This window comes from Nomascus leucogenys, chromosome 18 (assembly GCF_006542625.1).
Source record: "Nomascus leucogenys isolate Asia chromosome 18, Asia_NLE_v1, whole genome shotgun sequence".
Lineage (NCBI taxonomy): Eukaryota > Metazoa > Chordata > Mammalia > Primates > Hylobatidae > Nomascus > Nomascus leucogenys.
Window position 1 is genome coordinate 100,430,408 of NC_044398.1, and position 27,433 is coordinate 100,457,840.

The following is a 27,433-nucleotide window of genomic DNA, read 5'->3' on the forward strand; positions in this document are numbered from 1 at the left end:
CCTGATGCGTCCACCCTACTGCTGTGTCTGGTTTCCACTGGCTGGAATGGGACCTCACATTCTGTATTTGTCCTGATTGGCTGGCAACTTAGAACTTCTAAAAGAGGCAAAGGTAGAGGAAAACAAAGGAAGGAGGAAGTAACTTGTGGAATGCTGAGAAAGGTAAAAACACTTTCAAACAAGGAAGACGAACAGACTATGGACCTAATATTTGATTGGACCAGTATCAGCATGTTAGGGCAAATACTTAGGCTAAATTGTGAGGCTGAGAATACAAAGTACATTGATTGTCACGGCTAGTCAATATTTAAGAGTGTTAGCACAGGTCTTTGAATACATTTTGCTTCTCAGAGCAGTTACTATTTATTCCTAATTAAATGGGGAGGAAAGTCTTTGAAGAAGAACCTCTAGTTTACTTTTTACACTCCCCCAGTATGGTGCCGTGCCCATCCAGTCCAGCGTGGTGTTATGTTCCTGCTCGTCCCCATCAATGGTGAGGACCCAGACTGAGTCCAGCACAGCCCCTGGCATTCCTGGTGGCAGCACGCAGGGCCCCGCCATGGACGGCACTGCATCTGAGCCTCAGCCCGGCGCCGGCTCCCTGCAGCACACCACTGCCGCAGCCTCAGAAGAAGCGGCCTGAGGACTTCAAGTTTGGGAAAATTCTTGGGGAAGGCTCTTTTTCCACGGTGAGTATTTGCTGCTGCTGGGTGTCAGACGCATGTGATTTCCTTGGGGAGGCTCACCTTCCTCGGGGCTTGCCGGAAACTACAACCAAGGCTGGTGTCCTTCCCGGCAGGAGGTCTCGGGCCCCTTGAGGGGTGTCACCTGTTGTGAACGCCACTTGAGTCTTTGGGGGCTGGGTACCCCCCAAGCAGATCATGTGATGAGTGGCTAAATATTTAACCCGGTTTTGTAGATGAGAACGTTAGACACATCTCTTGATGGTCTGCGGAGGTTTTTTCTAATGTAGTTAACTTCATTTTAACCTGGCATCAGCAGGTTACATTCTGTGTCCTTGTGTCTCACTGGCAGGGCCCTGGGAAGCTGTTCTTGTTCTTAGATTGAAAGTTAATATCTCTCCAGAGGTTTTTGGGGACACTTATTGACCTTTTTTTATTTCTCTGTTTTGTTTTTTTAAATACATAAAACAGTACGCTCTGGACATTTGCTGGAGACACAGCCTCCAGATTCTTGTGTCCCGAGTTTCACGAACAGAAGTATTGTCGCAGTACTGTCAAGTCGCACTTGTTACCTGTCTCGGGGTGTTTTTTCCTCTGAAAGCAAAGAAATGAAGGTTCAAAGCAGCTGACATGGGACATTTTGCTGACGTGGGACCCATGAAGCCGTGTGTGGTTGTGGATTTAGTGAAGGTTGTAACAGGTTCAGGGGAGGCCTGAGCAACTCGGGGTGCACTGTCTCCATCTGGGCCTCTATAAAGAGACAGAGTCCCGTGCTGCCACAGTCGTGTGGTCGCCAAGGTGGTATGCTAGGGCCATTCCAGGGAGCCCTCGAGGCACCTCGCTCTGGAGAGCCTGGGTGAGTTCCTGAATAATTCTTTCTTGCCTGGCCTTTGTGAAGAAACTATATGTGAGGTTTATTTTCCTTTTTTTCTCTTTTTTACATATATGAAATTTTGCACAATGCAAAGAAAAACATGAAATATAGCTTACCCATATTCCCAACATATTGTTTTAATTAACGTTAACTTTTGCTGCCCTTACGCTTTAGATTTTTTCAATTGCAGGTTTTATGAAATAATTTTTTAATAAAAGGATTATGCCCTCATGAAAAGTCCCTTAACCATGAGACTAGTCCCCAAAGTGTGGGGACTCAGATTCTTTCAGAAAGAAGAAACTCTTTGGAAAACCTTGGGCACTGTGCATGGCTGCTTACAACCACCCAGTGAAAGAGGAGGCCTCTTCTTTTCTCAGCTTTACTTGTTTTTTGAGACAGAGTCTTGCTCTGTCGCCCAGGCTTGAGTGCAATGGCATGATCATAGCTCACTGCAGCCTCGACTTCCTGGGCTCAAGTGATCCTCTTACCTCAGCCTCCCAAGTAGCTGCAGTTATAGGAATGCACCACCGTGCCCAGCTAATTTTAAAATTTTTTGTAGAGACAGGGTCTCACTTTGTTGCCCAGACTGGTCTTGAACTCCTAGGCTCAAGTGATTCTCTCTCCTCAGCCTTGCAAAGTGTTGGGATTACAGGTGTGAGCCACTGTGCTCAGCCTCAGTTTTACTTCCATATATTTCTCTCTTTAATTCAACTTTATTTTATTATGTATGTATTTATCCTTTTAGAAACAGGGTCTTGCTGTCACCTAGGCTGGAGTGCAGTGGTGTGATCATAGCTCACTGCAGCCTTCACCACGTGGGCTTAAGCGATCCTCCTGCCTTAGCCTCCTGAGTAGCTAGGACCACAGGCATGTGTCACCATACATGGCCCTTACATGTATCTCGACTGAAAAAGGAAGACTCATTTGTGAAACTGCCTGTTTCCCTGGGTTCTGGAGATGGGTGGAGAGCAGGCACTGTCCCTCCAGAGGCTGTGGTCCGTGTCTTTCTGAACCTGCACCAGGGAGGTGCCCGGGAGAGCACGGTGAGCCGGAGGCTCCTCCATGGGGCTGTTTGGAATCCACAATACTGGGTCTCAGATTACATGTGCTACTCTCAGTTCTTTCTCAGCTTTCCTGAAATGGAGATCACATTAAAGTTGATTTCCAGGGGAGGGGAAAGGACAGTGATAGTTAGGAGGCTGGGCAAGAGCCAGGTGCAGCACCGGAGAGCCGGGAGGCCCCCTGAGAACGGTCACAACCTCCAGGGAGGGACACGTCACGCGCCATTCTCTGGAAGAGGATCCTTCCTTCCTGTAGGAAACCTGCTTGTGAAGTGTTGAGTTTAGACAACAGAAAGATGACATCAGTATCCCCTTAGAAAGCGTTCCACTAAATATCAGTGCTCGCTCACAATTCTTTCTTCCTTTTTTCTACTTATGAAGCTAGCACGTGCTCTTGTGGAGAAATGTGACCTCCCAGAAACATGAGCTAGAGAGGGGAGCCCTGCCTGGCCCACTTCCCCTTTCTCCCCGGCAGCTGAGAGCCATCCATGTGTGGCGTATTCCTCTGGGAAGATCTTGAGTACGTAGAGTCCCCAGAATCCAACTTCATTCTTCTTGAGCGCCGCAGGGCGTCTCACTTGGTGCTTTCCAGGATCTCTTCTGACGTGTCCGTCAGGAGTCCTGCCCCGGATTGCAGCTCACAGCCCGGAGCCAGGTGGACCTGGCCCTGTGGCCTCCTGAAGGTCTTCCTGCCAGCTCCCAGGAATCTAACAGGGCGGGTTTCCTCTGTTCCCTGCTCCATAGGCTGTCCCCCTGTGGGTGTCTTAGGAGACACTTGTGTACCACTTGGTGGTGGTGGGGCCTCCCTGGCACAGCTGTCTCATGCGCTCTGGCTAAACTTGGCTAAACTGTGGGCCCACCAGGAATTTCCAGTCTGGTGCCTCAGGGTGTGCCCCAGGCTAGTCCGAGTGGAGGGTCTCTCCGCTGTTTGGGATGCCTGCCCTGCTGGAGTGCTGTGTCTGGGAGGTGGGGTTTGAGTGCAGGGCTCAGGGGTGCTAAGGAGAGGACAGGGCAGGAGGCCTGCTGCATCCCGGGAAGGTGGCTCCCTCTTGTGGGCACGCAGGGCCATGCATTGTTGGTTTAGCTCCCTGCGTCCTTTACACCCAGGCTCTCTTCATGGTATCCGCAAGCGCCCTCATACGAAATGTATGATAACAATTATTTCCAAAAATGAAAATTCAGGGCAGCCTTTGCAATGAATGTATACTAGAAGGACAAATTGTTTTCAAAGAAGCCCCTGTGCCCTACCACTTGTGGTGACACCACTGTGTTCCTGCTGTTCGTGAAGAGCGTGGCAGTCGACGAGGCTCCTGAATTTATACTTGTGTTGCACCGTTAGGACTCTCAGCAGCTGATCAAGAAGCTTCTGAAAACAATGGAGAGATGGATATGTTTTCTCTTAGCTATTAGAACACATTAACACGAGCATTGGCTTTTAGATCTACTTGTCAGTACAAGACCCAAAATATTTCACTGTAGATTCAAGCCTTCAGTGGGGACAGGAAGCGTGCGTGTGGGGCAGAGGGACTTGTCAGACCCAGTGTCCTGGTTATCACATTGCGTGTTTCTTTTTCTCCTTTTCTTTCCAAACCAGGTTGTCCTGGCTCGAGAACTGGCAACCTCCAGAGAATATGCGAGTGAGTATGGGCTGCAGGGAGCTGTGCGTCTGGGAGCAGGGCCAGCGGCGCCGTGCAGGGCAGCCGGGGTGGCAGGGCCGGGGTTTCTGCGCTGATTTCTGGGTACAGGACACTGTTGGCTTTAGAGACCACCAGGCTGGTGTATACAATGTTTGAAAGGCTGTAATTTGTACCAGTTACTTTGTGAGTCATGTCTTTAGTGTTTTTTGTTGTTTCTGATAGTAACTCACTTCTCTCTCACCTGAAGTTAAAATTCTGGAGAAGCGACATATCATAAAAGAGAACAAGGTCCCGTATGTAACCAGAGAGCGGGATGTCATGTCGCGCCTGGATCACCCCTTCTTTGTTAAGCTTTACTTCACATTTCAGGACGACGAGAAGCTGTGTATCCTTTGCGTGGTCGGTGCCGTCTGAAGCCACACCAGTCACCCCTCTCCCTTGGAATCAGACCTTGTGTGTTCCCACAAGCAGCCCCGGCTCCCTGTCGAGTGCGGTCCCTCAGGCCGCTGACATTCAGGGAGGCAGCCGAGGCAGCCCCAGGGTGTGGCTGTGAGTCTGCACAGGACGTTACCTCCCGGAGAAGCCATTGATGTGGCTCCAGCACAGTCCCCTCTGCTGCGGCTTGCTTGGTCGGTGTCCCTTGCTCCCCTAGAGCGCCATCTTTTCTGTTATTAAACCTTGGGTCAGGAATCCGGGAGGCAAGGCCCGGTGGAAGTTGGGGTGGGCCCCACCTCTGCCCCATCCAGCTGACCTGTGGGCCTGCCAGTGGCTGGGCTGGCCACGCCACACCGTCATCGCCCCCAGCAGGTGCAGTCTGCACCTGCTCTTTTCCTCCCCCGCCACCCTCCAATCTGGCCCAAGTGTCGTGGCCTCCCCATCCTGCCTGGGGAGGGTCCTGAGTCCTCCCACCTGTCCTCCCCGTCTCTCCCGAGCACCAGGCTCTTCTGTATTAGAGCTTTGTTCTGGCCTGCTCCCACTCTTAGCACCATCCTGCAGCTCCTTCAGCTGCCGGCGGAGTGTGTGTGCTCTGTTTGTTTGGAGGTGCTTGCCAAGTGCAGGTTGATGGGTGATGGGGATGTGCTGGTATGCCGGTTAGCATCTCTGCCCTCGAGAAGCTTCGATTTTGGTGGAGGAGGTGGACAAGCACTGACTGTCCATGTCAGAGGCTTCCCGGCAGCAAGATGTGCTGCCAAGAGTCTTAGGGCTGGGTAGGGGCTGGCGGCAGTGTGGGGCTCTTTAAACTCCTGGGCAGGAGTGTGGGGGGGGGGCATGAAAGGCTGTGGTGGGCTGGGCCCCTGAGCCGTGGCAGCCTGGCACTGACTCTGGACGTCCTTCTTTTTTTTTTTTTTTGAGGCGGAGTCTCGCTTTCTTGCCCAGGCTGGAGTGCAGTGGCGCGATCTCCGCTCACTGCAAGCTCCGCCTCCTGGGTTCACGCCATTCTCCTGCCTCAGCCTCCCGAGTAGCTGGGACCACAGGCGCCCGCCACCACGCCCAGCTAATTTTTTGTATTTTTAGTAGAGACCGGGTTTCACTGTGTTAGCCAGGATGGTCTCGATCTCCTGACCTCATGATCCGCCCGCCTTGGCCTCCCAAAGTGCTGGGATTACAGGCATGAGCCACGGCGCCCGGCCTGGACTTCCTTCTCTTTGTGGCAGGGAATGTGGGGTTTGCTCTGGCTGCTCCTAGGCCAGGTGGGAGAATGGGCACCAGAGCGGGGGCAGGGGCAGTGGTCGAGGTCTTACGAACAGACTGGTCAAGAGAATGGAGTCAGGGGCGGCTCCTGGGAGTTTGCCCTCGAGCCTAGTGCACAGCGGTGTCTGCTGCTGAGCTGGGAGAGACCGGGGCGGGTGCTGGGCTGGCATTTCATGCATCCGCTGGTGCCGCCATTCAGGTCCGAGTGGGCACTTAGGTGCTGCCAGCAGAACTCCAGGAGGAGTCAGGGCCGTGAGGACTTTCACAGCGAGCTGGCAGGCTGCCCAGAGGTTGGCTCCTCTGTGAGTAGAGCCTGGGTTCCCCCAGTGCAGGGGTGAACACGAGGAGGGGCCCACCGAGGAGAGGAGATTGTGATGGGGTCTTGCTCCTGAGTTCGAATGATGGAGACCCAGAGGCCACGGGATCAAACGGTTTCTGATGGAGGGTGCTGGCTGCCCACCCAGGGGCTATGAAGCGGTCGGGTGCACACAGCCTGACCCGTGGATCTGCCCTGTGCCAGTTGTTGATGGGGGGTAGGCAGTTTCTTGGGGAGACTGTTCAAGGAAGAATAAGAGGTGAGAAAATGGAGACGACGCAAGGTGCTTCCCTGGGATGTTGCCTAGAGAGGAGCAGGGCAGTGGCTGGGCAGCTGCTAGGCACGTGGCCCGGGGCGGGCTTTGCTGTTGGTTTGTGGAAGGATTTAGAGAATGCTGGCCTCCAGGCAGGCCTGCTGTCCTCCAGTGTCATCCCTGTTCCTGCCTCTGTCCCCGGCTCTCAGTGGCTTCTTCACGGTATGTTCTGTCTCTCACCTTCATGTGCCCCGGGGCCCTGCATGTCTCTGCCCCCGTTTGAGCCACGGGAGTCCCCCTGGGCTTCCCGCAGAGCCCTCGGAACATGGCTGCTTGTTGGTTGTGAGGCTGCAACAGAATTGCACACCCTTGACCTCTCCCGTCCTCTCCTCCCGGGGGCTCAGAGTCCAGAGGAGAGCGAATCTTGCTGACTGATTTCCAAGTGGGATTGGCCAGAGCAGTGCAGGTAGTGGGAACTCCAGGTCTTTGTCCAGTGATCCATGTTGCCCTTCGTGATTAAGTCAAATTCCAAAGCCGCGGGAGGTTGTGAAGGTTCACTCGCCCCTGACAGGAACGAGACCCAGGGACTTCTGCCCCACCAGGCATCCTCGGTGTGGGTTGCATTTAGAGATGGGCCTGGACAGGGGCCACTTTGGGCAGCCTTGGTTGCAAGTCCCTTCCCTTCTGGGTTTCTCCTCGTTGCCCTGAAGCTTCAGGTTCATCCTTGGTGGGAGATGATGGTACCCTGGCAAACAGAAGCCAGAACTGAGCAGGCATGCTAGCCTGGCTCTGAGCACGAGCCCCCCTTCCTGGCCTCGAGAGCCACTGCTCAGGGCAGGCAAGGATTTGGGTCCCCGTGTCCTGGGCTGCCAGTAAGTGTGAAGTATCTGGAGGTTTCCGGTAATGGGGATGGACGTTTGCCGCTTTCAGGGGACTCTGCATCTGGGATCCATTTATTGTCGGTCTTAAGTCGTCTTGGAAAAGGAGGCTACAGATGGAGCCCAGAGGAGGGGGCCTCCGAGACACACCATGAGTGTAGAAGTGCACAACATGGCTTTTGTCTTACAAAATGTGTCACTTGGCCAGGTGCGGTGGCTCAGGCCTGTAATCCCGGCACTTTGGGAGGCCGAGGCGGGCGGATCACGAGGACAAGAGATGGAGACTATCCTGGCCAACGTGGTGAAACCCCATCTCTACTAAAGATACAAAAATTAGCTGGGCGTGGTGCCTCGTGCTTGTAGTCCCAGCTACTCGGGAGGCTGAGGCAGGAGAATTGTTTGAATCCGGGAGGCGGAAGTTGCAGTGAGCCGAGGTAGCGCCACTGCACTCCAGCCTGGCGACAGAGCGAGACTGCATCTTAAAAAAAAAACAAAACAAAATGTGTCACGTTATCCGCGGAAGGAGCCTGCATGGAAGGGGCAGTGCCACGCGTGGATGCGCAGCACATAAAGCCGGGGCCTCAGGGCAGGGGCTGCCGCGCTCTCCGACCCTGCTCCGCTGGCCCCCAGGATCTTTGTGCATTGAAGCCTGCACGTGAGTTATACGCGCTTTTTGGTCGGGGTCCGTAGGCCCTGTCTCCAGCGGTTCCCTTTCACTGAGGCTGTAGACACGGCCAGGGGCCAGAGGGGCAGTCGGGCTGAGAGGCTCTGTTCCTGTTTCCTCGAGACCGTGTAATGGTGTTCTTGATGAGAAACCCCTCATCATGCTGGTGCCTCGTCTTGGAGCTGGGGCCTGGGAGGCCCGTCAGATCCAGTGACATGACTGTCTTGGGCCGCAGGTACTTTCAGTTTGCATTTAATTAAAAATTCTTATCAGACTTTTAAGGTTAGTTTTCAAAAAATGACTTTTACAAAATAAAAAACACGAGCCAGGCGTGGTAGCGCGTACCTACATTCCCAGCCACTTGGGTTGGTTAAGGTGGGAGGATCGCTTGAGCCAGGGAGGTTGAGGCTGCAGTGAGCTATGATTGTGCCCCTGCACTCCAGCCTGGGCAAGGGAGTAAACCTGTTCCAAAACAAAACAAAAGATTTTTACACTTCCTTAACTGCACAATATTCAGATTTCGGCCTTAGTTATGCCAAAAACGGAGAACTACTCAAATATATTCGCAAAATCGGTTCATTCGATGAGACCTGTACCCGATTTTACACGGCCGAGATTGTGTCTGCTTTAGAGTACTTGCACGGCAAGGGCATCATTCACAGGTAACCTCGGGGGTGGCTGGGTGGGGTTTGCAGGACGTCAGTTTAATGATCAGGGCCAGTGACCGTTTGGCTCACAGGCCACAGCTGATGCCCAGATGGCCCCCGCCCTTGAGGTCAGCCTGGTTGGAGTGCTCCCTGGATGGGTGTGACTGAGATGCCTGCCTGTGCCACAGCCTGAGTGCCAAGGCGAGGCCACACGTCCGTGGAGCGCTGACGTGGAGAGGCTCTCCTGCAAATACCACATCGAATGGTTGCGTGTCTTTCCTGGCGAGCTAATGATTCTTTTCACCATCTTGACTGATGCTTGTTATCTTTTTCAGTTGTAGCTTCTGTGTGTACTTCTTTCTGGTCTCATTTTTCATGAGTTTCTGATAAAGTCAGCTCAGAAGTGTGCATAGCTTTCATTTTGTGCGTTAAAGATGATAGATTTTACTTCATTAAAAAGCTAGTTAGAATGACACGGAGATGTGAGGCGGTGAATCCCCACTGTGTACAGTCCACACTTGTTGCTTGTGAGCTTTAGGCCTGTAGCCCTGGTTGTCAGTCTGTAAGGATCATACGCAGTCATTCGTTCATTTTGTTTTCAGCAAAATTTAGAGTATGTAATAATGTTGCTCTTCTAAGTATTTCTTCTCAAATGTGAAAATCTACTTTTACAGGGACCTTAAACCGGAAAACATTTTGTTAAATGAAGATATGCACATCCAGATCACAGATTTTGGAACAGCAAAAGTCTTATCCCCAGAGAGCAAACAAGGTGTGTGAGTTTTATTTCTAGCAGAGCCTGGCTCTGTGCTTAAGATGGAAAGCGACTTCTGAGGAGTGTGTTGCATTGTGTCATCTTCATCAGCGACTGAGGTGGGGACACCGTGGCTGTTCTCAAACAGATCTTGAACTTTCTCTGGGCAAGACCCTGCCATGCCAGCAGGTCTTCCTGGGGGCCCCAGGCAGTGTGTGTTGGTGTAGAGCGGGAGGTCACTGGTTCTCCTCGGCGCCTGCTCTGCTTCATCCTCCCCTGCTTGTCTTCTGGACAGTGCGGGGGCCACATGCGTACCCAGCCACCCGCGTGCAGGACGTGGAGCCGGTGTGGTCAGCTCCTGGCTCCTCCTGCCTGTATTGCAGGTAGTATCCGGGGGCGCACATCCCTGTACCTCAGTGCCCTCCCTCCGTTACCTGTCCCTGTGTCTCCCTGCTGGCCATGTGCATGTTTGTCATCACAAAGCCTCCGAGTCCTGCTCCCAAGGGTACTTTCTAGCCTTGGACCATGTTGTGACAACTCCATCGGAGATGTTGCTGAAAGTCCACTTGGGCCAGAGAAGTGGCCTGGGTTGTCTTAGCCGGCCAGGGGCGTCTCGATGCCCTTCAGGTGCTTATTGGGTAGAAATCACAAACTCTGGAGGCGTAAAGAAAGGCAGTTGACATTCTGAAGACTGCTCCGGAGTGCTGGGTAGAGAGAAGATAAAGCCTTGGGATGAGGTTTGGGGAAGCTGAAGGCTGTTGTGTGCATTATAAGTGACCTTGAAGATGAACCTCGGGTGATTGCTGGAGTCTGTCTGGGTCAAGAGGCTGGGTCCAAGGGCCTCCAAGTGGTGCATGGGCCTCTGCCTGGGCTTGGGGTGCCCGTCAGAGAAAGGCCTCCATAGAGGGCTCTGTGGGGGTGAGAGGTGCTGGAGCCCGGTTTGGAGGGACGTGAGTGCAGGTTTGTTGGTGGAGGAAAGATTCAGACAAAAGTGACCATGTTGTCGTAGCTGCTCTCGTGTGGAAAAGGGGAACCGTGAGCATCGAGCGGTGGTGGTTCCGGCCTCGTCTCCACAGACGGCCAGCTGGCCCCCAGTAGCTGGAGGAGAGCACAGCTGGGTGGAGAGCAGGCCCTTCAGCAAGGCAGGCACTCCGGACTCAACTCGGCTTTTCTGTTTCTTAGGAATTGGCCCTGTATCTGTGTGCTGGGAGGCACCCAGCTGGTGCCTGTGGGGCCTCTCTTGGCACCTTGAGGTAGTTGCTCCTTTCCTCCACCGGGCCTTATCTCTCCCTTCTGGGCGTTTCCAGCCCTGTGTTTTCACACTCAGGGCTCTGGCTAAGATTCTGCCAGTTGGTGCTTTCATCTCTGCACAGTCGTGGAGGCCCTAAGGCCTTGTCTTGGATCTGGGAACTTCTCTGAGAATCCTCAAACATCACCCTGGCTGTGCATGGGGACTCACACCTGTAATCCTAGGCCTTTGGGAGGCTGAGGCAGGAGGATCGTTTGAGGCCAGGAATTCGAGGCCAGCCACTGGTCAACGTGGTGAGACTCCATATCTACAAAAAAGCCAAAAATCATCCTGGTGTGATGGCACCCACCTGTAGTCCCGGCTACTCGAGAGGCTGAAATGGGAGATGGATGATGCAGTGAACTAGGATGATCCCACTGCACTCCAGCCTGGGTAACAGAGCGATCAACTGTTAAAAAATAGTGGCAATAAATACAAAATAAAAGAAGCCTGTGATCCCAGCACTTTGGGAGGTCGAGGCGGGCGAATCACGAGGTCAGGAGATGGAGACCATCCTGGCTAACATGGTGAAACCCCGTCTCTACTAAAAATATAAAAAATTAGCTGGGCGTGGTGGTGCGCGCCTGTAGTCTTAGCTACTCAGGAGGCTGAGGCAGGAGAATCACTTGAACCCGGGAGGCAGAGGTTGCAGTGAGCCACGATCGTGCCACTGCACTCCAGCCTGGGCAACAGAGTGACACTCCGTCTCATAAATAAATAAATAAATAAAACACATCACCCTTTTGGGGCTAAGATTGAAACTAGCTGTCAAGCCGGAGCCTCTTGTTTTCTAAGGTGGCTTAGTTCTGCTGCCATCCGCTGCCTTTTGTAGCCCCGCTCCCCTCCCCGTCCAGTGCCATGCCAGAATGCGCACCTCCCGCCCAAAGCTGCACAAAGCCAGGGCGGTCTTCCTGGCGTCTCAGACGTGCCCTGAAACCTTGATGTGTTTGACTCATTCCTGTTAAATAGTAACCGTCTTACTGACGGGTAATCCTACTTCTGTGTACACAGTGTAACCTCATATCCCTCAGTGTTGTCTGTGACAAAGTTGAACCAAACAGGAACTTCTCTCTCGTAAGCTTTCTTAGGATCTGTCCGTGTCCTGCTGTCCTTGTGCTGACTTCCTGCCCAGAGATGAGCCCACAACATTCTGTGGGGTCAGGAGCGCTGCGGGCTGGCTCTGCCCACAGTCAGTCCCGGGAACCGCTCTCTGGGCTGTGCCCGCAGTCAGCCTCAGGAACCACCTCCCAGGGCTCTTCCCTTCATGTGGATTTTCTTTTTTTTCCCCCCTCCCTTATTCCAAGGCTTTATTTATTCATAATTGCAACTTTTATTTTAGATTCAGGGGATCCACGTGCAGGTTTGTTATGTGGGTAGATTTTCTTTAGAATCTGGTGTTTGGCACAGGGATAGTCTTGTTGCCCTGTAGCCACTTAAAAAAAATAGGCATCGAAGCGCGCTGATGAAATAGGGAAACAGCTTGGGCACAGCGGCTCACCTGTAATCCCAACACTTGGGGAGGCCGAGGCAGGTCGATCATCTGCGCCCAGGAGTTTGAGACCAGCCTGGGGAACACGGCAAAACCCTGTCTCTACGTAAGATAAAAAACAAAAATTAGCTGGGCGTGGTAGAGCGTGCCTGTAGTCCCAGCTACTCAGGAGGCTGAGGTGGGAGGATCACCTGAGCCTGGGAGATTGAGGCTGCAGTGAGCCGTGATCCTGCCACTGCACTCCAGCCTGGGCGACAGAGCAAGAGCCTGTCTCTGGAAAAGAAAGAAGAAACCATGAAATAAACCTTTGCTTTTTGGTAGCAGGAGGCTAAAAGTCTTTACATCATTGTAAACCAGGGCCAGTTGCTTGTGTGTATAGATGACTTGGTGGTTCTTTTCCCTTTCTTTGAGGAAAAGGAAAAAACTATAATTTATGTGGAGGATTAATTTTAGTAACATTTTCTGTTTGAGGTAGTTCCGTATCTTGGAAGGTATTCCTGCGTTGACTTCTTTTGTGCAGAGATGGCTTCCCCAAAACATCTTCAAATCTAGAATAAAAGTGTTGATGGGAGCAAGGCATAGCGAGGTTCCTTACCTGTGCAGCAGCTGTGCCACGCCCTCCTCCTAGAGGGAGGCAGGTTTTCCCATCATTCCTGTGAGGTGGGTAGGGTGGCCCCCGTATCTGCAGGGGGAGGTGGTGGGAGATGGAGCAGGGCAGTGGTGTGGGCTTGGGAGATTGAGGAGGACCTCCTGGCAGAGAGGTCTTCTGCCTCCTCTCCGTGTACAGGAGCCTGTGGATGTATCTTGGTGAGGGCAGCTGACTCAGGGTAAGCTTCCCACCTGGGCTGTCTCTGGCCTGTGCCCTCTATGCAAGAACCTCGGGGAGCTCGGGGTGTCCCTGGAGGTTCAGACTTGGGGTGGGGTTTGGAAACCTGTGTTCTGACCTGTGCAGGCCTCTCTGTACGCAGCCAGGTGTGGAGGCACGACTCACCAACCAGGAAGGAGAGGAAGGCCACAGGTGTGGGAGGGCTGGGTGGACAGGGTGGACGCTGTGGGTTTCAGGTGTGGGCGGGGCTGGCTGGAGAGGGTGGATGCCTTGGGCTTCAGTCACTACAGTGGCTCCTCTGTCCCCATCTGTGCATGGCCATCGTCCAGACCCTCAGAGTAGCTGCCATTGCGCTTCCCACTGTGCTGTGGACTCCAGACGCTCTCCTGAGGGCCACGGCTGCCTTGAGCTTGCCGCCATTCTAGCTTAGGCTGGATCACCCACCCCCGGCACAGAGAGGAGCTGCCTTCCAAATGGATTTTCCCGCATGATGGAAAGTGGAATTTGCATAATAAAAGAGAGAGTCCCCATTCTCCCATCACCAAGAGCAGCTCTTCCCCTCTTCACATGGTTTATTTTGGTGTTTTCCAGGTTGGCATTCATTTAGGATTGGTTATGATGCATGGGGCTGGGGAGAATTACTGCTTATTGTAAAAAATTCACTCCGTACTGGTGACCTGATGCCCAGCATCCTCAATCGGTTTTCCCTGTAAAAATTCCAGTATGTATCCCTAAAATACAAATCTTTTTAAAAGCGTACCCACAATACCATACTGTTTGATACATAGAAATGAGCAGTAATAGCTTAATATCTCAGTGTCCAGTCAGTTATCTTTCCAGTTGTTTCATGTACATCATCATGTTTTGTTGCTCACTTGAACAGGATTCAAATAAGTTTTGCGCAATTTCATTTTTTAATGTTTTCTTTTTATTTTGCCATTAAATACTCTCCTATCCAAACCCATTTATTTTAATCTGTAGCTTCCCCCATTTTAATTTTTTCGCTTGCAGTTTGTTAAAGAAACAGGTCATTTGCATCTGTGTGGCGTTGTTGAACGTGGTCCTCTCTCCTGGCCACTGCATCACATTCAGAGTTGATTCTCCCCTCCCTGTTCAGAAACTGGTGGTGGGTGTTCTTTATCTGGCATCTCCCTGTGACAGCAGCAGCATTGATGGCCATAACTGGCCTAAATTCATTAACTCATTAGAGAGTGCAGAAAGGTCACAGCCTGATACATTCATGAGATGGAATTCATTAAAGAGAAACTTCTCCCCAGTAACTTTTGGGTTAACTCGTGGTATCATCTGGAAAGGAAAAGTAGGATAAATGCGTCTTTCCCCTTTTCATGCCATTTTTGAAAGCCACAGATTGGTTCACCATTCTTTTCCAATGATGATTAATTCATTAAAAAGTTATTACCCTTCCTCACACCATACACAAAAGCTCACTCCAGGACCAGGCGAGGTGGCTCACACCTGTAATCCCGGCACTTTGGGAGGCTGAGGCAAGTGGATCACCTGAGGTCGGGAGTTCGAGACCAGCCTGGCCAACGTGAGGAAACCCTGTCTCTACTAAAAATACAAAATTTACGGCTGGGTGCGGTGACTCACGCCTGTAATCCCGGCACTTTGGGAGGCTGAGGCGAGTGGATCACCTGAGGTCGGGAGTTCGAGACCAGCCTGGCCAACGTGAGGAAACCCTGTCTCTACTAAAAATACAAAATTTTTGGCTGGGCGCGGTGGCTCACGCCTGTAATCCCGGCACTTTGGAAGGCCGAGGCAGGCGGATCACCTGAGATCAGGAGTTCGAGACCCGCCTGACCAACATGGTGAAACCCTGTCTCTACTAAAAATACAGGTGTGTTTTTAGCTAGGTGTGGTGGTGCATGCCTGTAGTCCCAGCTACTCATGAGGCAGGAGAATAACTTGAACCTGGGAGGCGGAGGTTGCAGTGAGCCGAGATCCACGCTATTGCACTCCAGCCTGGGCAACAAGAGCGAAACTCCATCTCAAAAAAAAAAAAAAAAAAAAATTAGCCAGGTGATTCCTGTAATCCCAGCTACTTGGGAGGCTGAGGCAGGAGAATCGCTAGCACCTGGTAGGCGGAGGTTGCGGTGAGCCAAGATCACGACACTGTGCTGCAGCCTGGGCAACAGAGCAAAACTCCATCCCTGCGCCTCCCATCTCCCCGCCTCACCAAAAAAACAAAACAAAAAAAGTGACTCCAGGCCAGGCGCGATGGCTCACGCCTGTAATCTCAGCACTTTGGGACGTTGAAGCTGGTGGATCACTTGAGGTCAGGAGTTCGCGACTAGCTGCCCATCTCTAGTAAAAATACAAAAATTCGCCAGGCATGGTGGTGTGCGCCTGTAATCCCAGCTATTTGGAGTGGGGCTGAGGCAGGAGACTCACTCGAACCTGGGAGACGGAGGTTGCAGTGAGGCGAGATCGCACCACTGCGCTCCAGCCTGGGTGGCGGAGTGAGACTCCATCTCAAAAAAAAAGTTCACTCCGAATGCATTAGAGGTCTGAATGTAAGGGCGAAAACTATGACACTCTTAGAAGAAATTATAGGATTAAATGTGACAATTGGGTTAGGCAATGTTTTCTTAGATACACTGCCAAAAGCATAAGCAACCAAGAAAAGGATGAGTTAGATTTGTATCAAGTTTAAGCACTTTTGTGCTTCAAGTGATATCACGAAAGTGAAAAGACCCACCGAATAGGAGACACGATCTGCTACTCGTCTATCTGATAAGGCACTTGTATCCAGAATGTAAAGAACTCAGAGGGAGAAAAAAAAAATAAAGCACGGAACAAAGGGTATTATTAGACATTTTTCCAAAGGAGAGATACACAAATGGCCCATAAGCACATGCAAAGTTCCTCAACATGATTAGTCATTAGGAAAATGCAAATCAAAACCACAGGGTGATAGATACTACCTCACACCCACTAGGATGGCTGTGATCAGAAGACAGATAATAACAAATGTTAGCAAGGATGTGGGGGGATTGGAACCCACGTATGCCGTGGGTGGGAATGTCAGATAGTACAGCCACTTTGGAAAACAGGCTGGCAGCTCCTCAAAAGGAAATAGAATTACCATATGACCCTGCAGTCCCACTCCTAGGTATGAGCCCAAAAAAAGTGAAAATACACATTCAGACAAAAACAGGTGCTAGAATGCCCATAGCATTATTCACAGCAGCCAAAAGGTGGAAACGACGCACGTGTCATCAGATGAGTGGATGAGTGAGTGGCGTGTCCACACAACGAGGGAATCTTCTCCAGCTCTAAGGAAGGATGAGGCACCCATGCACGCTGCCATGCAGATGGGCCTTGAAAAACACTGCCCTCAGTGAAAGCCTGCCGGGATGAGAAGGGATGGCGTTGAGTCTAGAGATGAGCTTACGAGGCGTTACCATTGTTAACCCATGTTAAGTCTTCTGAGCTATCAACGTGGGATGTCTTTCTGCTTATTTAGATCTTTCTTTCAAAAACACTTTGTAGTTTTCAGAGTATAACCTTTATGCTTCTTTTGTTACATTTATTCTTACTTAATGTTATCCTAAATAGAATTATTGGCTGGGCATGGTGGCTCACACATGTAATCCCAGCACTTTGGGAGGCCAGGGTGGGTGGATCACCTAAGGTCAGGAGTTGGAGACCAGTTGAGGTGGGAGGATCGCTTGAACCCGGGAGGCGGAGAAGGTTGCAGTAAGCTGACCTCACACCACTGCACTCCAGCCTGGGCAACAGAGACTTTGTCTCGAGAAAAAAAAAAAAAATAGAGTTGTGAATTTTCTTCCCTTCTTTTTCTTTTTCTGTTTTTTTTTTTTTTTTTTTTTTTTTTTGAGACGGAGTTTCACTCTTGTTGCCCAAGCTGGAGTGCGGTGGTGCGATCTCGGCTCACCGCAACCTCCGCCTCCCAGGTTCAAGCGATTCTCCTGCTTCAGCATCCCGAGTAGCTGGGATTACAGGTGCACACCACCACACCTGGCTAATTTTTTGTGTTTTTAGTAGAAACGGGGTTTCACCACGTTTACGGATAAGGTGGTCTTGAACTCCTGACCGCAGGTGATCCACCTGCCTCGGCCTCCCAGAGTGCTGGGATTGTGAATTTTATTTTCAGATTGCTCCTGGAAATTGTGTGGAAATGCAGTTGGTTTTTCCTGCCCTGTACCCTGCTGAGCTCTCGTTAGTTGTAATAGCTTCTCAGTGGAGTCCGCAGGACTTTGTACACACAGGATCCTGTCATCTGTGATTCGAGCTAGTTTTATTTCTTCCCTTTCAACCTGGCTGCCTTTTGTCTTCTTCCTTAATTGTCCTGGCTGAGACCTCTCTCTAGTTTGGTGTTGGCTGGATGTGGTGAGCCGGGCACCCTGGTCTTAGGGAGAGCGTGCAGTTTTTGGCCATCGAGCACGATGTTGGCCGTAGGCCGTGCGTGCCCTTTGTCAGACTCTGGGCCCTCCCTTCTCTGCCTCGGCTGTTCCATAGTTTTGTCCTGTAGAGGTGGGGAGTTTTTGTTAACTGCATTTTCTGCATCTATCGAGATGATCCTGTGTTTTCCTTAGTGCTTTATTGTAATGAGATGCAATGCATTGCTTTTTGTATTTTGAACCAGCCTTGCACTGTGTCATACATCCTCTGGGTCATGGTGCCTAGTCCTTTTTAGATGTTGCTGCATTTGGTTTGCTGGTGCTTCGTCCAAAGGGTAGTCACGTTTTGTGGAGCGTTTTTCTGTGCTTCTTTGTGGGTTTATGGATAAGATGGCAGCCGGCACCCTTGGCTTTGAAGAGAGTGTGGGTGTCTTGTGAGCTCAGGATCACTTCTTCAGGTCTTCCCTCCCACTGCCCCTCCCAGTATGACTGGCAGATCTGGGGGACTATGGGTGGTCCATGGAGTTTCTTTGGTGAGGGTGGAGACAACAACCCAGCCGAAACCCCACTGTCTCTTTCCCCAGTGTCGGTAGCCCCGTGGCATGCGGGGCCAGCAGCGGCCAGTGCGGGGCTCTGGGCCTGAGTTTACAGCAGCTGGACAGGCGTGAGCTTGGCCGGTCTCTGAGCTTCCAGGGAGAAGTAGCTAGGTGGTCTCTGAGGTTTCCTAACGCTCTGTCTGGGGCTCTCAGCTCGGATGTCACCGATAGAAGTCAGGGGATCTCTGAGGCTGGATAGGAGGAAATTACTAATTTTCACTAACCCTTCAGCAAAGCGTACCATTTCCTTCCAATGAACATCAGCAACAAATGTCTGTCATCAGAAGTCACAGGTGTTCCCATGTCCTGCTGCAGGGGTCCCATCACGGTAGTGACACCATGCCAGTTGTGCCGAGCACCGCTGCCGGGTTACTGCGGCGTGACCTGCTGCTGTGTCATGCAGGTCACGTATTACTACATCACAGATCCATTACTTCAATAATTTGATACGTGTATTGGATTATAATTGCTTTCTCCTATAGTCCTGTGTATTTTATGCATTTGGAACATTACTCCGAGGGTAGCCATCTTCTCCACACTCTAGCGGCGCTGTTTGTCTCTAGATTAAACTAAGGACAGATGTCCTTTTCCAAGGGGATGACTTTGTGTATGCCCAGAGGCTCGGAGTCCCACCTTAAGGAAGGTGTGGCAGAGGAATCGAGGGTGAGGGTGGGCAAGCCCTGAGGAAAGAAGGGAGGGTGGGAAGACCTTGGGGGAGCTAGGAGCAGCTGAGGTTGGAGAGGGCAGGGAGGGATTCCGGGAGATCTGAGCCCATAGCTCGCTTGCAGGAAGCTTAGAACAGCAGCAGCAGCGAGGGTCCTAACAGCACGGCGGCTCACTATGCAGCGCTCATCGGAGAGATGGGGTGGGTGTTGGCCTCACAGATTTGCTTTGTGCACACTGTGGCTGTTTAAAAGCACATACGGCTCTGTGTGCTGCACGACAACCTCAGTCATTGAATTATGCATTATATACATCTCTCCATAGGAGACAAACATATTTTCAGACTTTTTAATACTGGCATTTAAAAAAGTACAAGTCTCCTGGCTAACACGGTGAAACCCCGTCTCTACTAAAAATACAAAAAATTAGCCGGGCGAGGTGGCGGGCGCCTGTAGTCCCAGCTACGCGGGAGGCTGAGGCAGGAGAATGGCATGAACCCCGGGGGGCGGAGCCTGCAGTGAGCCGAGATCGCGCCACTGCACTCCAGCCTGGGGGAAAGAGCGAGACTCCGTCTCAAAAAAAAAAAAAAAAAAAAGGACAAGTCACAAAAGCAACGCTCGATTATAGTAAAGAACGGAAACGCTGAACATGTAGGTGGAGCAAGTGGCGTCCCGTCCCGCCAGCAGACGCAGCTCTCGTCGCTGTGCCACGCCGGACCCTGAAGGACAGAGCATGGAGAGGGAGCTGCAGGGTCGGGGAGGCAAACATCTTTGTGACTTCTGATGCTCATTGGAAAATTGCCCCCAGAAGCGATGCCATTTGACAGCCCCACCCGTAGCGCTGCGTCTGTCCCCTCAGATCCCTGCCAGCGCTATGTATTTTTATTCTTTTTTCCCTTTGCCAATGTGATAGGCTGTCGTGTTTGAATTTGCATTTCTTTGATTCTTTGCAGGGTTGAATGGCTTCGTTTGTTTTTGGCTCTTGGTTTGCTTTTCTTTCCTCTGGGCCGGCGGGGGCGGGGTGCGTGTTTGCGGATGTCCTTGGTGTTCTTGGCAGGATCATTGAGGGTCCTGGCAGGATGCAAATGCAGCCACAAAGTGTTTGTTTTTTGTCTATTATTTGAGACAGGGTCTGCCTCTATTGCCTAGGCTAGAGTACGGTGGCGCCATTGTGGCTGACTGTACCCTCAGCTTGCTGGGTTCAAGCGATCCTCCTTTCTCAGCCTCCCAAGTAGCTGAGACTAGAGGTGCACCACCATGCCTGGCTAATTCTTGAAATTCTTTCTAGACACGGAGTCTCACTATGTTGCTCAGACTGGTCTCAAACTCCTGGCCTCCAGCAGTCCTCCTGCCTTGGCCTCCCAAAGCAGTGGGACTGCAGGCGTGAGGCACCGCACCTGGGCAGTCATGAAGTCCGCAGAAAAGCCATTCGCTGAAGGGAATGAGTCCCCGCAGCAGAAGCTGTGAGGTTCTCTCAGCCTGGCCGGAGGAGGGCAGGTGGAAGGGACAACTCGGAACCGGCCCACGGGCAGGGCCGGTGTGGGCAGCAGCTGCGTGGTGGCCCCGGGCCAGCTCGTGCTGTGGCTCTGCTCCATCACAGCTCCTCTATGGAGGAAGGCCCTTGGGCTGGAGGCCTGAGTCTTGTTCCCTTTGTAGCGCCTCAGCTCCCAAGCTGTTTGTGATGGAAAGGAGGTTGTTCTGGCCTGCAACTGTTTATTGTGTGCCTGGGCACGTTTGGATACCCCAGGTCCTGCAGTGAGCCAGCCAGCGCCGTGTCCTCATGCCCTCCGTTGAGCGGGCGCCACCGGAAGAATGTACTGGCCATTTGTTTGCAGCTCGCTGTCCAGGCGCGTGTCGGGTGGGGGCACCAGGGTGCAGGGCGCCGGTGTCCAGGGGTCAGGCAGGCGTCTTTGAGCCGGTGAGCCGTGAGCCAGCCCTGGGGTGCCCTGGACAAGTCTGGCTCCTGGGGGTGCGTGGTCCGCCATGTGCGACACCCACCGCGCAGCCCTTGATTGTCACAGATCGTGAGTCCGAGTGTGACCTTCTCTCTCCTCTGCAGCCAGGGCCAACTCATTTGTGGGAACAGCGCAGTACGTTTCTCCAGAGCTGCTCACGGAGAAGTCCGCCTGTAAGAGGTAACCACTTTCATCTAAGCCGTTCTTCCCTTTTCTTTAACATAGAAATTAATATTTGAGAGAGTGAATTTTGTGGCCTTTAAGTAGCTAAGCGTACTTGGAAAGAAATTAGCATTTCGCATTTTAAAGCGTATTTTTCGTGGCTTACACACACGTGATACGTTAGTGTTGTATTCTAAGCTTCCTGGGTTTGCTGATGCTTTCTGGTTGCAGATTGAATCGTTTGGGGTTTTTTTTGTTTTTGTTTTTTTGTTTTTTGAGACGGAGTCTCGCTCTGTCTCCAGGCTGGAGTGCAGTGGCGCGATCTCGGCTCGCTGCAACCTCCGCCTCCCAGGTTCAAGCAATTCTCCTGCCTCAGCCTCCCGAGTAGCTGGGACTACAGGCGCCCGCCACCACGTCCAGCTAGTTTTTGTATTTTTGGTAGAGACGGGGTTTCACCATGTTGGCCAGGATGGTCTCGATCTCTTGAGCTCGTGATCTGCCCGCCTCGGCCTTCCAAAGTGCTGGGGTTACAGGCGTGAGCCACCACGCCCAGCCTAATCGTTTCTTTGGGAAAAACTAGAGTGAGGAAAGCGTGGCTGCCGTGGCTTCCTTGGTGCTGCCCCGTCGGGGTGGAGGGCAGGGAGCCCGGCCTTTGGGTTGCTCGGCCACACACCAGCGGCAGTGGGACGGGGTCCCGCAGAGCACAGGGAGGCCCTGGAGGGTGCGAGTATGGGAGGGGGGAGGCGTCCAGCAGGCATGAGGGTCTTTGAGAGACATAGCTGGGCCTTGGTGGCAGCCTCCGTAGTGAAAATGAAAAAAGTGCAGATGGTACAGGGGCTGCAGGGCCGGTGCAGGTCAGGGAAGGGGAGAGCGGAGAAGCGCCAGCCAGGGGACCACCGGCGGTGTGGGGGAGGATGTGCAGGGAGCTGACGACAAGGGTTGGTGAGAAGTCTGAGGTGCTGTCTAGGGTGGCTGGGAGGCAGGCGGCAGGCTGAGAGGCAGCATCAGAGTCTGGAGTTTCAAGTCTAGGGAGCAGTTTTGTGGAATGAGGGTGGGGCTGGGGTTCCTCCTGTCCCGGGCCAGGCAAGTGCTGCTGAGGGCTGGCGTCAGCTTCGGCTGCTGGTGCTCTCGTGAGTCGACAGGACCACAGGAGTCCCACGCTGCCACTCTCCTGCTCCGCCGGGTTACACGGGGCCACCTTCCTGGAGTGAAGTGAGCCACTCTGAGAGAATGAATGATTCTGGGGACGGCAGTTCCCAGACGGATTTCTGAGCTGGACAGCTTCAGGAAAAACTGTGGGAGGTGGGGCCGTGGCACAAACGTGATGGGAGGGTGGAAGCGCTCTGAGCACTCACTCAGGGTCTCGGCTGTCTCCAGGCTTTCTCGGTTTTGTTCTTTTAACTTTTTTCAACCAGCAGATACTGAGTTCTCTTTTTATTATTATTCAGTTATTTTTTAAAATGGAGATGGGGTCTCGCTGTGTTGCCCGATCTCGTCTTGAACTCCTAGGCTCAGGTGATCCTCCCATCTCGGCTTCCCAAAGTGCTGGGATTACAGGCGTGAGACATGGCGGCCAGCCAGATACTGAGTTCTTAGCGTGGCCGGACACTGCTTTAGGTCAGAGCTTCCCAGCTGGAGTGATTCTGCTCCCCAGGGGACACTTGGCCCTGTCTGGACAGTTGTAGTTGTCACAGCTGGAGCAGGGGTATGGCTGGCATCCAGCAGGGGAGGCGAGGATGCTCAGCATCCTGCGACGCAGAGGACAGTCCCTCCCGCAGGTGGGGGGCGCGACGTACCCGGCTTTCATAGTGCGTGTCGTCGCCACCTAAGAGCCAGCGTTTCCTTGTTTGTGGATTTTACTTTCAGAGTGGAGGCCACTTCAGCATTGGTGCAGAAAGATCTCCAAGCTCTACGAACATACGCACAGGATCCTGCCCTCCGCGAAAAAGGAGGAATCTGTGTTCACGTTTTCTCATTTGCGCGTTTCAGGTTCTCTGAAGGGATAGACACTGAACAGATGATGGTAGTTGTCTATGGGGTGAGGGAACAGGATTATGAGGAAGGCATTTCTGCATCTCTTTTTATGCTTTTGAATTTTTTAATCGTGTGATATTAAACATAGTTAAGAACTTTTATTATAAAGAATTGAAAGAGGCCAGGCGTGGTGGCTCACGTCTGTAATCCCATTACTTTGGGAGGTTGAGGCTGGCAGATTGCTTGAGGCCAGGAGTTCGAGACCAGCATGGCCAACGTGGCGAGACCCTGTCTCTACTAAAAGTAACAACAATTAGCTGGGCCTGGTGGCGAGCGCCTGTAGAACCCAGTTACTCAGGAGGCTGAGGCAGAGGCAGAGGCAGAGGCAGAGGCAGAGGTTGCAGTGAGCCGAGATTGCGCCGCTGCATTCTAGCCTAGGTGACAGAGTAAGACACTGTCTCAGAAAAAAAAAAAAAAAAAAGAAAGAAAAAAGAAAAATTAATTATGAAGAGTTTTTAGAAAATAAGTCTCCAATCCCACTTATAGTCACAGATAGTAATTGGACGCACAGGTATATGTCTTTCCAGTCATTTTTTCTATGCATTTTGTAGCTGTTTGCGTGGCTTTTATGCCATTTGAGTCATATTGGACAAGTGGTTTTGAGCCCTGCATGATTATATAATGGGCGCTTCCCCAGGTCATTTGAATGACTTGTGGGTGTCTTGATCAGTGTGTGGTTTTGTGTCGCATGAACAGATTGTGGTTCATGGGCCTGTTTCTGTACTGTTGTGCGTTGAAGGGGTTTCCATTGATTCACACACTGGCATGTGTCTGATGTGCCACCCAACCTGCACGGGCAGGAGGAGGTCTCTTTGCCTGGGGTTGGGGTGGGGGTGTCCTGTTGTCCCTCTAGTGGGCGAGACGGGGTGTGCTGGGCTGAGTGAGGGGCCGCCCTAAATTCCTCGGTGTGGATTTCGGGAAGCGGCATGACTTGGTCTAACTGAACGTTTATTTGATACACCCTTGGTACATGTGTTTTCCAGAAGTGTAATACTGGCTTCCCCTTCTATTTTTGTATCGTATTAAAAAATACATAAATTCTAAAGTAAGTGTTTATGATAAAACATCCGATAATTCACAGAGGTGAAAAGCTACCCCCAAAATCCCTTTCTGCTTAAATTCCACGCTCTGGAGAGGACCCCGTGAAGGTGCCAGGCACAGCTCTGCCCCCGGCACCCCTCTTCTCTCTGCTGCTTCCACACTGAAAGGCGGAGGCTCTGCTGCCTGTTTTCTTTTGTTGCTCCCCATTTGAACTAAACACTGAAGGAAGTCAAGTGTGAATATTAACGGTCATTCATTTTGCCTGTGCCGCACTTTCCTGCCCCTGGCGAGCCCTCCACCAGCACTGACCGGAGGGCGCTTCCTTCAGCTTTCTTGGTTGTCTTACTGGAACAGGGTCAGCCCCATCCTCTCCCATCCTGCCCCCTGCCTGGTCTGTAGCCACGTGGTGCCAGGAGTGAGCTCTGCTCTGCTTCAGGATGACAGGTGTATGTAGATGTTGGTAAGCCCTGTTGGAAGCGGCGAAGCTCTGGGGACAGCTGAGCGACCGCCGGTGCCTGCTGCGTGCAGACCCTCTGGGCCCAGGCCGCAGGGAGGCTTCTCCAGAGGGCGGGCTCTCCACCCTCACACCCAACTGGTCTTAAAGGTCTAGAAGTGCGTTAGAGGTGAAACTGGGGCCGTGGAGACAGAGTGGAAAATGGACTGGGCTTGTCGCTTATATTTTACACATGTCTTTGTTTGTTTGTTTTCCCCTACCTTAAAGTTCAGACCTTTGGGCTCTTGGATGCATAATATACCAGCTTGTGGCAGGACTCCCACCATTCCGAGCTGGGTAAGGAGACAGCGTTGCCTGGGCCTTGGAGCCTGTTGGGGTGCACCCCACCGGCCGGCAGTCCCTCCCAGCAGCGAGGTGGGTGGGGGAGGGCAGCACTTGGTGCCGTGCCCAGGTGGGGGGCTCTCGGCGTGCAGGGCCGGGGTGCGTTCGCCGTGCTGCGAGGCCGGGGCGCTCATCCCTGCGTGTGGAGGCTTCTGGGACCCTGCCTGGGATGACTTTTTTTTTTTTTAATTTTACAGAAACGAGTATCTTATATTTCAGAAGATCATTAAGTTGGAGTATGACTTTCCAGAAAAATTCTTCCCTAAGGCAAGAGACCTCGTGGAGAAACTTTTGGTAAATATTGTGAATTTCCTTTTGGAAAGGTGATCCCGGACACCGAGTCCTCTGAAACTGCTTTCTGAGTGGCTTTCCTGGAGGCTCCTGTGTTCACAAAAAATGGTGTTCTTAGGGTTAATAGTGAGTGTAGATAATTACATCTCGTCTCGCCAGGCACATTGGCTCACGCCCGTAACCCCAGCACTTTGGGAGGCTGAGGCAGGCGGATCACCTGAGGTCAGGAGTTTGAGACTAGCCTGGCCCATATGGTGAAACCCCGTCTCTACTAAAAATATAAAAATTAGCCGGGCACGGTGGTGGGCACCTGTGATCCCAGCTACTTGGGAGGCTGAGGCAGGAGAATGGCTTGAACCCGGGAGGCAGAAGTTGCAGTGACTCGAGATCGCACCACTGCACTCCAGCCTGGGCGACAGAGCAAGGCGCCGTCTCAAAAAAAAAAAAAAAAAAAAAAACAAACCAAAACCAAAAACCCAAAGTTTTGAGTACTTATTTTCACTTCTCAGTATCTGCTGGAGAGTACCCGGTACCATTCCCCATCCCCCGCCCCCTCCATCCACCACAGAGCAAGTGGACGGGGAGGCAGACCCTGGGATCCTGTGCTGCCTCTCAAGGCTCGGCCCCTTTCCTCACACAGGTGAAAAGGAATCTCAGTCTCAAAATACAATGAACAGCAGCAAGGATTCTTTTACAGTGTATAGTTAAAAATCCTAAAACAAGAAAAATTGAGTAATTAACAAAGAGAGCGAATCATCACTGGGACCAGCATGCTCCTGCGGTTGTGGAGTGGGTGTTGCTGGGACCCTCGAAGGCCGCAGAGCTGTCTCCTCCAGGGACTGATCAAGCCCACACCACAGCCCAGGGGAAAGAGGTGAGACAGGTTGGGAGAAGCCAGTGGCTGTGGAGCCTAGCGATCCTGGGGCCACCTGCAGGGGCAGGACTGACCCCGCTCCCAGAGTCGTGGTAAGGAGGGATGTCCAGGGCCAAAAGCACAGGAAGGTCAGGAAACTTCTGTTTCTAGAATATAAACTGATACACCTTTCCCAGGCTAACCTCTCTTCTCTGTTTTACCTGGGCCGGTCTTTCAAATTTTCCTGTGCTGACTCTAAAGCTGAACTGTACAGATGTCACGAACTGGGGTCTACAGCCATCTGCACCGTCATAACCCCAGTCGCTCCGGCATCAGTAACTTAAAATGCTGTGCAGTGTTGAGCAAATGCTAAATGGTACAGTAATTTCCGTTTGTTTTAAAATATTACTTTCTTTTATTATTCCTGCTACAGTAATTTCCTGTCAAGAATCAGGCACTTGGAAATTGAAAGAGATTTATAATGAGATGAGATAAATTTTTTTTTTCTTTTTTTGGAGATGGAGTTTTGCTCTTGTCGCACAGGCTGGAGTACAATGGTGTGATCTTGGCTCACTGAAAATTCTGCCTCCCAGGTTCAAGCGATTCTCCTCCCTCAGCCTCCTGAGTAGCTGGGATTACAGGCGTGGGCCACCACGCCCAGCTGATTTTTATATTTTTAGTAGAGACGAGTTGTCACCATGTTGGCCAGGATGGTCTCGAACTCCTGACCTCAGGTGATCTGCCCGCCTCAGCCTCCCAAAGTGCTGGGGTGACAGGTGTGAGCCACCACGCCCGGCTACCAGGTTTGGGTTTCTTTGGTCAGAATCACGTTTTCACCCTGGCAGTGACTTGTCTTGATTGTTACTTAAGGTTTTAGACGCCACAAAGCGGTTAGGCTGTGAGGAAATGGAAGGGTACGGACCTCTTAAAGCACACCCGTTCTTCGAGTCCGTCACGTGGGAGAACCTGCACCAGCAGACGCCTCCGAAGCTCACCGCTTACCTGCCGGCCATGTCGGAAGACGACGAGGACTGCTATGGCAATGTAAGCTGGCCGGGATGGCGGGCGAGGGGGGTGGCTTCATGCCCGTGCGCCAGACCCACGTGTGATTTGTAGCCGAAAGGGGAGGGTGTCTCTGCCAGTGCGGCAGGCCTGTTGGTGGTTGTAGTCTTTGCTGCCGTGAGGCAGTGGCGGGTGAGGTGCTGGGTGGGTCGTTTTTTCCTCATTTCCGTGGCCGGGAACAGGCTAGTGAGTTTCCACGCAGAGGGTGCTGCTAGAACCGGACACCGAGCACCCCCGGCACTGGCCCCGGCGTCCCAGGTACGGGGCCTCCTGCCCGGCCTGTCGCATCTGCGCTTGGCTTGGTGCTTGTACAACTGTGGGTCCAAGATGCTCCAGAACACTGCCTGTCTTTCCACAGAAACCCCCGAGTGTTGTGTGCTTGAACTTCTGGGACGTGGCGTTGGCGGGGACACTGGCACCGTCTGCTTCAGTGCTGAGTAGGCTCTGAGGCTGCTGGTCTCCCAACTTGACCACAGCCATGGCGTCTTCAGCACGCTT

General features: G+C 52.2%; 1 protein-coding gene across 1 annotated transcript; it reads left to right on the plus strand.

Moving 5' to 3' along the window:
• On the plus strand, nucleotides 1–27,183 carry LOC115831277 (putative 3-phosphoinositide-dependent protein kinase 2). Its single transcript, XM_030798916.1, is given in 11 exon segments — nucleotides 1–609; nucleotides 611–689; nucleotides 4,213–4,255; nucleotides 4,503–4,640; nucleotides 8,576–8,720; nucleotides 9,380–9,477; nucleotides 20,762–20,837; nucleotides 24,616–24,684; nucleotides 24,927–25,023; nucleotides 26,744–26,949; nucleotides 26,951–27,183. Coding segments are annotated over 11 exon segments (1,161 nt in total). The 5' UTR covers nucleotides 1–490; the 3' UTR covers nucleotides 27,042–27,183.
• The last annotated feature ends 250 nt before the right edge of the window (nucleotides 27,184–27,433 follow it).